We start from the raw sequence: 14,442 nt of genomic DNA, 5'->3' as shown, positions 1-14,442 counted from the left end.
TTTATTCCTTAAATGATATCATTATTGTTGCCCGGACTGGGGATCCAAACAGTGACCCTTAGCAGGCCAGCACTCAATCCACTAAGCCAAACCAGCCAGGGCTATGTGTGGTATTTAATAAACAGCTCTTATAAATCTATTAAAGACAAATAAGCCAAAAGAAAAATGGGCAAAGGACCTGAACAAGCAAATAAACACTTGAGATATCATCATATTTGGCAAAGATTAAAACATTAAAATATCTAGTGTTAGCATAAATGTAGGGAACCCAGGCCTAGTTTTTATGGCACTCTGGCCTAGATGCTCCTGAATTATTACACTCATATATTTACTTATTTTAATACTTGGCAAGTCAAAATGTTTGTCTCTTTCTTAACTGAATCTTGAAGGGCATCTTAACCCTTTTTGTAGTCCTAGTACCCAACCCAGTGTCTATCCTGTAAGTGACACTTATGAATCCCTAAACAACATGTGAAACAGTATCAGAGCAACCAGAAATATCTGGATCTGAGATGAAAGCAGAGCTGGCTAGACTCAAAATCCTACTTCCTGGGGCTTCTGCATCTTACCATCCATCCAGTTGCCAAAGGCAGAAAGTCAAGGAGTCTCTCATAATTTCTCCTTTCCCACACAAAGATTAAGAATGGCCAGCATAAGCCCTGGCTGGTGTAGCTCAGTGGATTGAGGGCAGGCCTGCGAACCAGACAATCGCGGTTTGATTCCCAGTCAGAGCACATGCCTGGGTTGCAGGCCGGTTCCCTGCAGGCCAGTTCCCAGCAGGGGATGCACGAAAGGCAACCACACATTGATGTTTCTCTCCCTCTCTCCTTCCCTTCCCCTCTAAATAAATAAATAAAATCTTAAAAAAAAAAAAAGAATGGCCAGCATATATTATAAAAATTAAGTCTTAAAAGTTTGCAGAGAAATACCAATTTCTTATACTTTATAACTTAAATACTTCTCAAGCAAGAAGAGGTATGCTTCCCGATGAATAATAATCAGTAAAATTGTGATCCCCAGATTTCCTACTTCTACAATGCACCCTAATCTACTAGAGTTAACAGCTATAACTACCTAAAGACCACTTTCAAAGTACAATAACAACAACAGAAACTGTGCAAACCACAATGAACCACTACATTGCTAGATGTAAGCTATATTCCTAATGTTAAAGCTTAATGCACCCGAGTGATTTGTAAATTAGAAAATACTTTTAGCATAAGTCAAACAAGAACAATGACTACAGGGGGAGAAAAAAGCTGTCCTGGTACCCTAACATGGCCCCATTATTCCTTTTGGTGATACACTGTAGATTGAAACACAAAAATTTGTTTTATAAATATATCACCAAAAACCATAAAACATACTCCAAGACAGTATTTATAATTTGATCTCTTTTTAAAAGGTTATGTTTTTGGTGGGATTACTGGCGACATGTTAATCTCTCCCCCAACAATAAGATACAATTTTTTCCAAAAGTCACTAGACATGAAAAATTCTTCAATTTTTACCATTTGTTGCTTCTACAATAAAAAAATTATCCAATTATTTATCCAAGTCAAATCCAAACAAATTTAGATCTTAATGTAAACATCTCTTGGCTTCAAAAACATTCTTTGGTTTTTAGAGAGAGAAACACAGACTTGTCGTTCCCCTTATTTATGCATTCATTGGTTGATTTCTTGTATGTGCCCTGACCAGGGACTGAACCCACAGCCTTGGTGTGTCGGGACGATGCCCTAACCAACTAAGCGACCCAGCCAGGACAGTATCTCTTGGCTTTTGAAGATCTATGTACAGTAGCACTGGACAACTAAAATGGATCATAATATTTTAAGATATTCTGAAATTACATACAAACTCATGATGATTCTCCAAAATAAAATAAAGAACATAATTAAATAACTTCTGACTGCTAGGAAAAAAAACTGCATTCAGGTCAATAAAGAGAGGAAAGAAACAGTCAAAAAACATTTTATAGTTACTGTACTAAAATAAAGAAGGCTATAGTATCATTTTAAATTTTCATACATGAAAAAATCTTTTTTTTCTTTAAGACCTGACTTAAAAAAAGAACTTAATGAAGTACATAAAAGGCAGTCCTCATCAAAGGAGCCACTGAAACCAGCAAAAAAAAAAACCAGGTATATTTAAACTATCATGTAATATAATGAGAACACAGTAGATATCTTCATCTAATTTTTTTTACTTTTAAATAAAGATGAAATTTACATGTAATGGAACTTACTATACAGTAAATACAAAAGAGAAGGAAGGTGATTTATAAAGCAATGGACTGGCCTTCCAGATATTTTAAGTGAAAAGGTCTAGCCTATATAGTATGTTACCCTTTGCATTTAAAGGGGGCAGGAGACTGTGCATGTACATGTTTTTGATTACTTATATAAAAATTAGCTTTAGAAAAATACATGAGAAACTGCTAACACCAAGGCTCTGTGGGGAGGGTTAACAGGGTAAGCTGGAGGGTAGTAAAAGGGAAGCTTTCTTCATTTCGGCCTTTTGTGTATTTTGAATTTTAAGCAACGTGGACTATACGTTACCAAAAGAAAAAAATAAAAGTACTTTACCTTGCACCATTGTTTCTGATGACTTCCACAGTTTCTTCAACAAAATATCGATCCTTGACATACGCAAAAATATCATCACAGATTTCATGTAAGCGTGAACGATGGGTAAGGTTGGTCAAGTATAAAACTGGAATAATTAGTGGTTCTGGAAAACTCTGAAGATTCTGTCTTGCTCTTTTTTCTGACTCAAGTGCTTCCTGATAGGTCAGCCCAGGTCTGCCCGTCACAGCACAGCTCCACACAAGACTGTTGCACAGAATGGTTCGTTCAAAAAAGTCACTGATTAAAAAATAAAAATAAAAATCCATTACCTGTCATTTCACAAATTTTACACTGAAAGCTTATAAATAACTGTGCCTCTATTGCAAAAATTTATGTAAAATCATAGAACTCAAACAAGGATTTAGTAACTGATGAACTTACACATTAATACAAATCTAAGAAAAAGTATATTTAAACTAGAGATTGATATTTTGCAATTTAAAAGTATATTCGGCCAAAATTAAACTTCAATTTCTATCAGTTTTAAAACTGGAAGTGCAACTGAAAATAAAGCCAACCTTTCCTTTTCATTCTAATTTTTTTAAAAAGGATTTTACTTATTTATCTTTAGAGAGGGGAAAGGAGGGAGAAAAAGGAGAGAAACATCAGTGTGTGGTTGCCTCTCACACAGCCCCTACTGGAACCTGGCCTGCAACCTAAGCATGTGCAATGACTGGGAATCAAACTGGTGACTCTGTGATTCACAGGCTGGCGCTCAGTCCACTAAGCCACACCAGCCAGGGCACATTCTAATTTTTAAGCTTCTTGTTCCAAAGCCATCAGAACACTGGAATTAATTCAAGAGCTTAACTGTGAATTTTATTTTTATTTATTTTTTAATATGAATTTTGAAAGACTTTAACATAATAGTGGAAAACTGGGAAATCTAAGCATCTAACAATGAGAAAGGTTAAGTACAATATAGTACTTCATATGATGAAAAATTAGTCATTAAACAGAGTAAGGAGAATTATTAAATAATGTTAACAGCAAAAAACTTTTAAGTATATATATATATATAATTATATATATATATATATAATTATATATATATATATATATATAATTATATGGTCCAATCTGTGATAGAATAAAAGAAAAAGAGAATTTAGGGAAGCATAAGAGATTTCTGGAATATGAAACAAAAATCAAGGTGACAGCGATTAGTGGGGATTGGAATAGGCAACCATTCTACTCAATCCTTTTCTACATTACTGGAATTTTTAAGTAAGGGCATTTCTTTAAAAAAATTCTATCTTGTCACTTTTAAAATGCAAGAGATCTATAATTTGGAAACATTTCTCAGGTATATTGAGTAGAAGAAACTCAAACCACTGAATAACACAATTTCATATACACTGATTATAAAACAAAAATTTGTTATACTAAATATTTCTATGTTTGAATTTTTAAAATATATTTTATTGTTTATGCTGTTACAATTGTCTCACTGTTTTCCTGTTATCCCCCCTCTGCCCTGCACCCCCTTTCCTCTAGTGTTCCCCCCTTAGTTCATGTCCATGGGTCATATATATAAGTTCTTTGGCTTCTCCATTTTCCATACTTCTGTTAACCTCCCCCCTGTCTATTTTGTGCCTACCAATTATGATTATTCCTTGTGCCTTTTTCCCCATTCTCTCCCCACTGCCTCCCCACTGATAACCCCCCATGTGATCTCCATTTCTGTGATTCTGTTCCTGTTCTAGTTGTTTGCTTAGTTTGTTTTTGTTTTTAGGTTCAGGTGTTGATAGTTGTGAGTCTGTTGTCATTTTACTGTTTATAGTTTTGATCTTCTTTTTCTTAGATAAAGTCCTAGAGGTTCCTAACCTTCTCCTTTTTTTGAATTCTTATTTCTTCATTCTGTTCTGGGTGAATGTTTATTTCTTCCTTCTGGTCCAAACTGGTTTCCTTCCCTTCAGTGTTGGTTCCCTGTATATTTTTTTCTTTATTTCACTTTGCATAGCCTTCACTTCTTCCTCTATATTGCAACTATGCTCAATCATTTTTGTGAGCATCCTGACTACCAGTGTTTTGAACTCTGCATTTGATAGGTTGGCTATCCCCTTATTGCTTAGTCCTTTTTCTGGAGTTTTGGTCTGTTCTTTCATCTGGGCCATACTTCTTTGTCTCGTCACACCTGCTATGCTATAAGGGGCAGAGCCTTAGGTATTCTCCAGGGTGAGGCAACCCACACTGCCACCGTGTTGTGGCCCTGTATGTGGAGGAGGTGTCAGAAAGGGAATGCCACTTGCTCGGCTCTCTCCTCACTTTTTGTCACTTTCCTTGCTTCCCACAAGTGGATTGTGCCCTTTTGGGTGTTGATTCCCAGGTAGGCTGGCTTGTGTATGTTCTAGGATCCTATGGGCCCCTCCAATGGACTCTCCTGTGAGATTGGGAGTTCCTCCCTCTACCACACCCCAGCCCACATGTTTTTACAGCCAGAGGTTTTAAGGCTTTAGTTTCCCCACACTGATACCCTGGGTTGCTCAGTCTGTCTCACTCCCCAGTTGTTACTGCCGGTGTATCTGCTCGGGAATGGGGGACCACCTGGTCTTCCAGCCTCTGCCTTGTCGGGCATCCTCTCTGTCCTGGCTGCCATCTCTGCTCCTCCTACCAGTGTGGAGATGTTCCTTTAAGTCCTTGGTTGTCGAACATCATACAGAAAATCGAGTTAGATTTTCTGGCACATTTGGTTGTTTTTGTGTTTAAATTTGTTGTTATCCTTCTTTTGTTTATGCAAGAAAGTGAAGCATATATACCCAGGCCTCCATCTTGGCAGAAATTTGTCTTTGAATTTTTATAATGATCATGTATTTGTATTATTTTTATAATAAACATATTTTTCAAATACAAGAGGTTAGATATATGTAAAAGGGTTAACAATAGTTACCTGTAAATTGTAAGATAATGTGTAGTTCCCCTACCTATACTCTGATCTACTTTGCAATAATTATATGTAATCAATATATTTTACTATTCTCTAACTTTTTCTTCTTTCAGGAGTCCCTCTTTCCTTCTCTCATCATTCTAAAAAGTACTAAAACTGCTATATGTTTAATTCCTGGTTAGTATTATCTGTTTAAGTTATCCCTGTAGTACTCTGATCTCCAAAGATTTGGGTAATCCCATTAAAACATTCTCATTTGTATATTTGTCTGCAGAACAAGGAAGGAAGGAAGGAAGGAAGGAAGGAAGGAAGGAAGGAAGGAAGGAAGGAAGGAAGGAAGGAAGGAAACTAATCATACTTTAACATAAATGAGATATAAAGAGATAGCATACAAGCCAAGTTACATGACTCTAATTCAGTACAAAGATCCTTCTGAAGTATGTACCCTTTAGTAGAGCAGATAATGGATACACGGTATTAAAATACAAAGTAAAAATGATTATCTTTACAAGACAAAGACAGATACCCTTCAGGAATTCAGAGGAAGGGAGGAGGAGAAGCAAGCAAAAAAGATCAAGAAATACTAGCATTGTTTTAAAGGAAGCAACACTAAAGAGTTAGGGTTTTAAAGAAAACATAGCCAAAGCAAGAAATGCCAGAGAGAAAAAAGGAATATAATCTGGTTCTTTCTTATAAGCAACAAAATCTATGACAGATAAAAAACGTATTAGCTAAGAGGGAGGCAAGAGATATCCAATAGGTGGTTATCCATAGTACAGAATAAAATGAATGGATAGATCTTAAAAGAGGTTTTATTTACTTGTTATACTGCCTAAAACTGCAGTTCACTTAGATAACTTTATAGATTTTAAACTTTTTTCTATAGAAACAAACATATCTCTAAGACTTAGCTTCCCAAGCCAACACATAGTTAGTACATGACATTGTATATATACTTCTAGTAATTCAAACTACAGTACTGTTTAAGAAAAACAAACCTCAAATTTAGAGACTTTCCATATTAAATAGTCTCTAAAACAGTGGTAATAGAAATAGAATGCTAGCCATACATGTAATATAAAATGTTCCAGTGGCAACATTTAAAAAATTAATTTTATATTTTATTTTACCCAATATATCCCAAAATAATTTCATTTCAATATGTAATCAATATTGAATTATTTTACATTTTGGGGGTACTTGGTCTTCAAAGTCTAGTATGTATCTTAAACTTATTGCACATCTATTTTTTATTTTATTTTTATAGAGAGGGAAGGGAAGGGAGAGAGGGACAGAAACATCAATGTATGGTGCCCCAGTAGGGTGTTCTGCACCCCCTACTGGGGACCTGGTCCACAAGCCAGGCATGTGCCCTGACTGGGAATTGAACTGGTGACCCTTTGGTTCTCAGGCTGACACTTAACCCACTAAGCCACACCAGCCAGGGCATTATTGCACATCTTCATTCTAATACATTTCAAGTTCTTACTAACCTTCATGCCAAATAATGGCTCCTGTATTGGACAGCACAGCTCTAGCCATAGCAGTTCGGTATTTGGTAGCCTGAGGTATTTGGTATACAGGTATTAGGTGCCAATGCAGGGGAACAGACTTTATATACTGAGCTGCAATAAACACTACGGCTTGTTGACACTATTCAAAATAACAAGGAGAGCAATGGCACGAATGCCAGAAATCTCTACCAAACTATGTTGCCAGGCAGAAATATTGGATAGTCAGTAACCAGTGACTTACAGCTGCCCTTCTACAGCAGGTTGCTACCACCTCCTGCAAAGCGTTTGTACCGTTTGTTTCCTTTGTGTCTATCCACTCTACAAAGCTGTTGTTATATTATAGCCCTGCTGTACACAAAGATCTACCCTCAGGAGGAGAGCGGCAGAGCATACTACCACAATGGCAATTTTAATGCAAGGGGGGTAAAAGGCAATTTTTCCTATTGATTACCCCATCCGAGCATGGCCCCATTTCTAATATTACATACCTTCACTTTCTCCCACTTTTTAATTCTGCTCTTTACTCATTAATCATACCCACTCAAAAGTGTAGCATTTTGTTAATAATACTAAACTCTAGGGCAAGGGTGTCAAATTCATTTTCACCGGGGGCTACATCAGACTCGTGGTTGCCTTCAAAGCGCTGAACGTAATTTTCAAACTGTATAAATGTAACTACTCTTTAACAGTTAAGTGAGACTTTGGCCAGGCCTGATTAAAACAAGGTGGAGGGCCAGATGCAGCCGTGGGCCTTGTGTTTGCCACCTGTGCTCTAGGGGGTAGGTTATAGTGCTTATTCAATTTCTATGTTATAAAATGAAACCGTTACAAGCACATTTTACTATCATAAGTAAAAACTGATAAATACAAAGTGCTGTTTTTTACGAATATACATTTAAGCTAGTATAGATTATTATTGGGTGGCCAAAAAGTTTGATTTTTTCCCCATGAGATGGCTCTAGTAGCACTTAGTTGTCTTTAACTTCTTTCAAAACAATTTTGTTATTGTATTGCGACAGCTATCATATCAGTGAGCATTTTTTAAAAACTATCAAAACTGGTGAATTTTGGTGTAGCCATTTTAATATTGAAGATGGAAGAAAATATGTAGTATTTTCAGCATATTATGCTTTATTATTTTAAGAAAGTTAAAAAGACAACTGAAACACACAAAAAAAGATTTGTGCAGTGTATGGAGAAGGTTCTGTGACAGATCAAATGTGTCAAAAGTGGTTTGTGAAGTTTTGTGCTAGAGATTTCTCACTGGATAATGTGCCACAGTCAGGCAGACCAGCTGAAGTTGATGGAGATCAAATGGAGACATTAACTGAGAACAATCAACATTATACGATGTGGAAGATAGCTGACATACTCAAAATATCCAAATCAATCAAGTTATTGGTGAAAATAAAAAATGTGTCTTTGATTTTACAGAAAAAAAACCTAAATGGACATTTTGGCCAACCCAATAAATAATCAGGTAAAAGTTTTGACTATTTAAAAGTGTAAAAAACTAGTGAAATATTACTTTTGCATTTTACTTAGTGCTATCAGACAGACTTAAATAATGACGACATACAAACCAGGCTCTGAAAAGCTACAGATGACACTAAGGTGAGGAATAGCAATAAAAAAGTTTTTAAATGTGGAGAATAAAATCTTAACTAGAAATCAACATGGGAAACTTTATACTAGGTTAACAAATGTCCTAGCTTAACAATAATGAATATAAAAAAGGTGAATTTCAAAAGAACTGCAAATTCACATTTCTGTGCCTTTTTATAGTTTTCTCTGCTTAAAAAGTATTCTTCAGAGCATTCTCTGCCTAGAATGCCCTTTTCCCTCATCCTGTGTCTTGACAGCTCCAATTCCTAATTGGGGGTTTTCTCACCTCCACGGTAGTTACCAGCTCAATTTTCTGTGCTCCCATTACACCGATTCCCATAGCACATGCGCGATTGTGTTGCACATACACACTCATTTCTCATTATAGGGACAAATTATCTCAGCATCGCCAAAAACTCTCTGAAATATGGTATGAAGAATAAACAAATGGCCCTGGCTGGTTTGGCTCAGTGGATTGAGTGCCGGCCTGCGAACCAAAGGATTGCCAGTTTGCTTCCCAGTCACGGCACATGCCTGGCTTGTGGGCCAGGTCCCCAGGAGGGGGTGCAGAAGAGGCAACCACACATTGATATTTCCCTGCTTTCATTCCCCTCTGTCTGAAAATAAATACATTAAAAAATCTTTTTAAAAAAGGAATAAACTAATGTATTCTCATTGGCAGTCATTAATTTTTTTTGGTGTGTAGACAGGAAAAGTGCATATATGAATGGAAAGGAGAGAGGAAAGTGTTTGAATCTCAGCTTTACTACCTGTAGAATGTGAGTTTGGGTTAAGTTATACAAGCTTATTGAATCAAGCTCCCCTTCTGTAAAATTAGAGTAGTATCTTTCATGAGCAGTCAATATGAAAATTAAATAGGGTAGAACACACAGGAGAATAATCAGTATGGTAGAGGAACAACATCAGAGGAACACATAAAAGACTTGAGAATCTTTGAAGAGAAAGTTTGTTACTGGGAAGGGGGATTAACTGAAGATCCGAAAATCTATGATGACCTAAGTATGGAATCTTATCAAATGCTTTGTAGTAGACTTTGCAAAAAGGGTGAAAGTATGCAGGCTCCTTAGGAATATGACTTGGATACTCTTCTTACAAGATGTGGAGTCTATTTTACCACTCCTTGAGTCTGGGCCAGCCTTGATACTGGCTTTGACCAATAAAATACAGAAATGACATTGAGAGACTTTTGCTCTCAGCCCGTTGGAACCCTGAGACCAGCAGGTGAAGAAACCCAGCTTAGCCTTTTGAAAGACCACCTGGTGAGAAAAGCTATCCCAGTGTATATATCACCACTAATGGACAATTTGGTTGTTTTCATATCTTGGTTATTGTAACTAATACCATAATGAACAGGGGGGATGCCTATTATCTTTTGTTTAAAGATTTCTTTTTAGAGGGGAAAGGAGGAAGAAAGAGAAGGAGGGAAACGTTGATGAGAGACATCAATTGGTTGCCACTTACATGTACCCAGGCAAGGGACTGAACCCGCAACCCAGGCACACGCCCTGACCAGGAATCAAACCTGTGACCTTTTGCTTCATGGGATGACTTCCAACCAACTGAGCCACGCTGGTCAGGGCAAGGGATGCATATATCTTTTCCAATTAATGTTTTTGTTTTCCTCACATAGATACCCAGAAGTGGAATTGGTAGATCCTATGGTTAATTCTATTTTTAATTTTTTTCGAGGAACCTCCACACTGTTTTCCATAGGTTCCCTCTTCTCTACATCCTTACCGATACTCGTTATTTCTATTCTTTTTGATAACAGCTATTCTAATAGGTGTTAGGTGATAATCATTACAGTTCTGATTTGCTTTTGCCTAATGATGTAAAGCATCTCTTCATGTTCCTTGGTATGTCTTCTTTGGAAAAATATCTATTCAGATCTGCCCATTTTTTTAAATTGGATTGTATGGTTTTTTGCTATTGAGTTTTTTGCTATTGGTTCTTTCTATATTTTGGAAATTAATCACTTATTGTATGATTTGCAAATACTTTCTCCTATTCAGTAGGTTGCCTTTTGATTTTTGATGATTTCCTTTGCTATGCAGAAGCTTTTTAGTTTGATGTAGTCAAACCTACTTATTTGACTTATTTTAGTCAAATCACTGCTTATTTTTGCTATTGATGTCAAATTTTAAAAATCATCACCAAAACTGATATCAAGGACTGAATCACCTATGTTTCCTTCTAGGAGTCTTATGGCTTCAGTTCTTACATTCAAGTCTTTAATGCATTTTACGTTAATTCTTCTGTATATTGTAAAATAGTTGACCAATTTAATTCTTTTGCACTTCAGTTTATGCATTTGCCTACAGTTAATGTGCTACTTTTAACATGTCTTCTTTACTTATGAAAAGCAGGTCAAAAAAAAGAGTTAGCAATTAGTTAAAGAGCATGTAGTTCAAACAACCAAAATAAAGGAGTTTGTGTACAAAAATCACTAAACATCTATCCTGGTTGTAGTTCCTGTCTTGAAGAATTCAGGGTGTAGGAAAAGAGAAAATGTGAGGCAACATATACATTGCATTGCAGTGCAATAACAGCAGATGTTAGACTAGATAAAATGGAGGGGGTGATCACTGCTGCCTAGACGCACAAAGGAGGAAGTATGATACTGTAATATTAAGTAAGATAAAGACAGAAAAAGTATGTGGCTATTAAACCGTCGCTAGCAACCTCCACTAACCAGAATTAAGGGTAAAAGGTACTTTGCATTGTGTCGGGAAGTGAACAAAGCTGGGCAGTACAGAAAATCTCTTTGATATTGACTGTAGAGAAAGTTACAATCAAGAAATTAAAAAAACCCCCAAAACCAAAAATGAGCGAATAGGTAAGCAGAGGGGTCTGCAGACAAATATAAAAGAAATTCAAGATAATACACTTAAAGGATAATCTTCAAACAAATTCACATAAACCAAATGGTTATTTAATGAATGAGTGAAAACAGAGGTTTCCATCATAGTTTCTCCAGACTTGTGGCAAGGGTCAGATTATCACAACAGTGCAGACAATCATATACAATACCATCCACAGTGAAAACATTTTTTTTGTAAAGATCTTATTATAATTATCTAAGAGAAAGATAAAGTAATACAAAATTTAACACAATTACATTTTTCCAATTTTGCCAACAGAGTCCTAAAGATTAATACCCAAGAATACCAGTAGTTCTGCTTTAAGGTAAATGGTTAAATATCTTTGCTCCCAAGCAAATCAAATCTCCTGAACTGCTTGTAATTTCCCCAAACCTAAGCCCATCAAAATAGTTTTTAAAAAAAAAAACAATGTCATAAGGCTACAAAAGACACAGTTCCTTAATCTTAATGGAAGGTAGTAGACTGGGAATACCAAAAATCTCTTCCTTTATTTCAGCATTTCAGATTTCTCCATGATTATGTAAATCATCAAGAACCAAATTATATTAACGCTATTTAATTTAAAAAGATAACATCCAAGTTCAGTCTCCCTGATAAAGTTGAGAAGATCCACTTAAAAAGATTGCTTATATCAAAGGACAGAGCATTTTGAAACCTAAGCCTGTTTCATATTTTGTTGGTACTCTTAAGTACACTTTAAAAAATTGGGGGGGATTATTACCAAAGATTTTAACTTAAATTTAAAAAAGAAATAAGGCATCATCCTTGTCAAGTTACCTAATCCAAATTCACTTAAGTAGTTACAAGTAATAAAACAAGTCTGTACAGGAGCAGAGTTAGATGTGCACTCCTATTTTAAAGAAGTATCTGCTGAAAAACTTCTCTAGATCTAACATATCCTTGTGTAACTCCTTCCGTGGAGCTGAAGAAAAAGGCTTACTTAACAGCTCAAAGGAACTGACTTTTCTAACTTTCTTATGTATTCATTTCTCAGACAGGTGCAGTTTGGCTAAAAGCACTCCCTGGATCATGCCCCCACTCAGAAAAGATGCATCCCACACACAATTTATTTGGTTGTTGTAACACTTGGTTTCTCAGTCACAAAGGATTCCTTCTGAATGGAAACGATAAAACATTTTAAAAAGAGAGAGAATCAGGCTGTTTTAGTATCAATTCAGGTTCTCTCTCGGAGATACTGTGTTTAAAACACAGGATATCTCTGAAGCACCTCCCTGTTTGGCGCTTCAAACAGCAGGACAACAGGGTCTCTTTGGATAAACCAAGCGAAGGACTGAAAATTTAGGGGTTGAAACTACACACGCAGCAGCTCCGGATTCTTATCAAAACAATAGCGAATGGCACATGTCAGGCAGCCCACATGCGCAAGGGGATAAAAAAGAGACTGGCTGAGGCTGGCGTTGAACTTCTCTTAACCCCCTCCCCCCAGCTCCCATCTTGCCCCTCAGCGCAGCGCGAAAGTGAAAACCGGGTGCGCCCAGGGCCCCGCTCTCTACTCCTCCCCTTCCCCCGCCCAGCTCCGACTCCTTCCTCACCCGGTCTCCCGGGGCGGAGACGCGGAGCTCCCCGAGACCGGGAGTTAGTCACCCAGAAGAGGCGGTGACAGAGCGCACGGCTCGCGTCCCAGACTCCGAGGCCTAGCCGCACCAGACCGGAGGCCGCTGGGGGACAGTCTTGTCCCGGGCTGCAGGGCCCGTGGCCAGCCCCCTCCTTCCCAGACTCTCATCTCCGCTCCCTCCCGCCTCTACCCCAGGCAGCTCCAGTGTCGGGCTCCCCAACAGTCCGAGAAAACGACGCCCTGCCCGGCTGTTTCCTGGCCCCGGGGGCGGGGATTCCCTCTCCGGGCCGGGGGACGACGGCCCGTCGCCACTGACCCGAGCGGGGATCCCCTCCGCCGCCCGGCGGGGATCCCGGAACTGGCCCGGGAGTACGCGTGTGGCCGCAGCGGGGAGGGGAGGCGGGGAGTTTCCCCCCGCCGGGCAGCGGGGGGCAGCCGCGGCCAGAGGCGGTCCGCAGCGGGACCCCAGCCTCCTCGCCCCTGCCCGCTCAACCCCACGTGCTCCACTGCCTGTCGGGCCGCCCGGGGGGCCCTCGAAGGCACCGGGTCGGGGTCAGGGACAGAGAAACGGGGGCCCACGGCTACCCGGCACTTTCAAGCCTCCCCGCCAGAAGCCAAGGCTGGAGGAAAGGGAGAGAGACAAAAGGGCGCTGGGGAGGGAGTCCGTCCCGCACTCCCTCGCAACCCGCCCCCCTTCCCCTCCCCTCCCCCGCCCCGCGCGCGCCGGCTCGGTCCTTACTCGTAGTGGCGGAAGATCTCGTTGGTGACTTTACAGTAGAAAACTTCCTCGTCGGGCCGCAGGTCCGCGGGCGGCTTCTGTCTCACAAACGGCTTTCGGTGTAGCAGCGGCATCTCCTGTCCGACCACGGACTCACTCTGACGTTCGGCCGCCCGCGTCCGCCCCGCTTCCCTATCAAAATTGGAGGGAAAGGAAAGCCGGTAAGGTGGAGAGCGATCGGCGGTGGCATGGGCCGGTCCGCGCGTCGGGGAAACTCGACTGTCTTTTGTGTGACCGACACTCCACGGCTGCCACCTGAGCCGAGGTCGCTCCTGTCGCTGCCCCGGTGTTGAGCAAGCTGAACCACCGCAGCCTCTGCCCTCCCCGCGCGCCCCACCTCCGCACGCCGGTTTGCGGGCTCACAATGGGGCGGGACACCCCGCGGAGGACTGGCCGGCGGTGGTGCGGGAGCTGCCGAGGCCCCCTCCCCCAGCGCCCCCCTCCCCCAGCGCCGGCTCCCCGCCCGCAGCCGCCGCCAGCTCACAACGTGCTCGCGGAGCAGCCGGCGGACCCGTGCCGCGGGGCAGCTCTCCGCGGGAGGACCCTGGC

At 39.9% G+C, this 14,442-nt stretch overlaps 1 protein-coding gene across 1 annotated transcript in view; it reads right to left on the bottom strand.

Moving 5' to 3' along the window:
* The window catches only part of BAZ1A (bromodomain adjacent to zinc finger domain 1A), an 83,440-nt gene extending 69,473 nt beyond the window's left edge, over positions 1-13,967 (bottom strand). The window contains exons 1-2 of the mRNA XM_037136061.2: positions 13,855-13,967; positions 2,589-2,867 (exon numbers count right to left, since the gene is read on the bottom strand). Coding sequence (XP_036991956.2) covers positions 2,589-2,867; positions 13,855-13,967 — 392 coding nt within the window. The remainder of the gene's footprint in view (positions 1-2,588; positions 2,868-13,854) is intronic.
* Positions 13,968-14,442: the final 475 nt, after the last annotated feature.

Source organism: Artibeus jamaicensis, unplaced genomic scaffold (assembly GCF_021234435.1).
Source record: "Artibeus jamaicensis isolate MK-2021 breed Jamaican fruit bat unplaced genomic scaffold, CSHL_Jam_final contig_3150, whole genome shotgun sequence".
NCBI lineage: Eukaryota > Metazoa > Chordata > Mammalia > Chiroptera > Phyllostomidae > Artibeus > Artibeus jamaicensis.
This window is presented reverse-complemented; position numbering and strand designations above follow the sequence as displayed.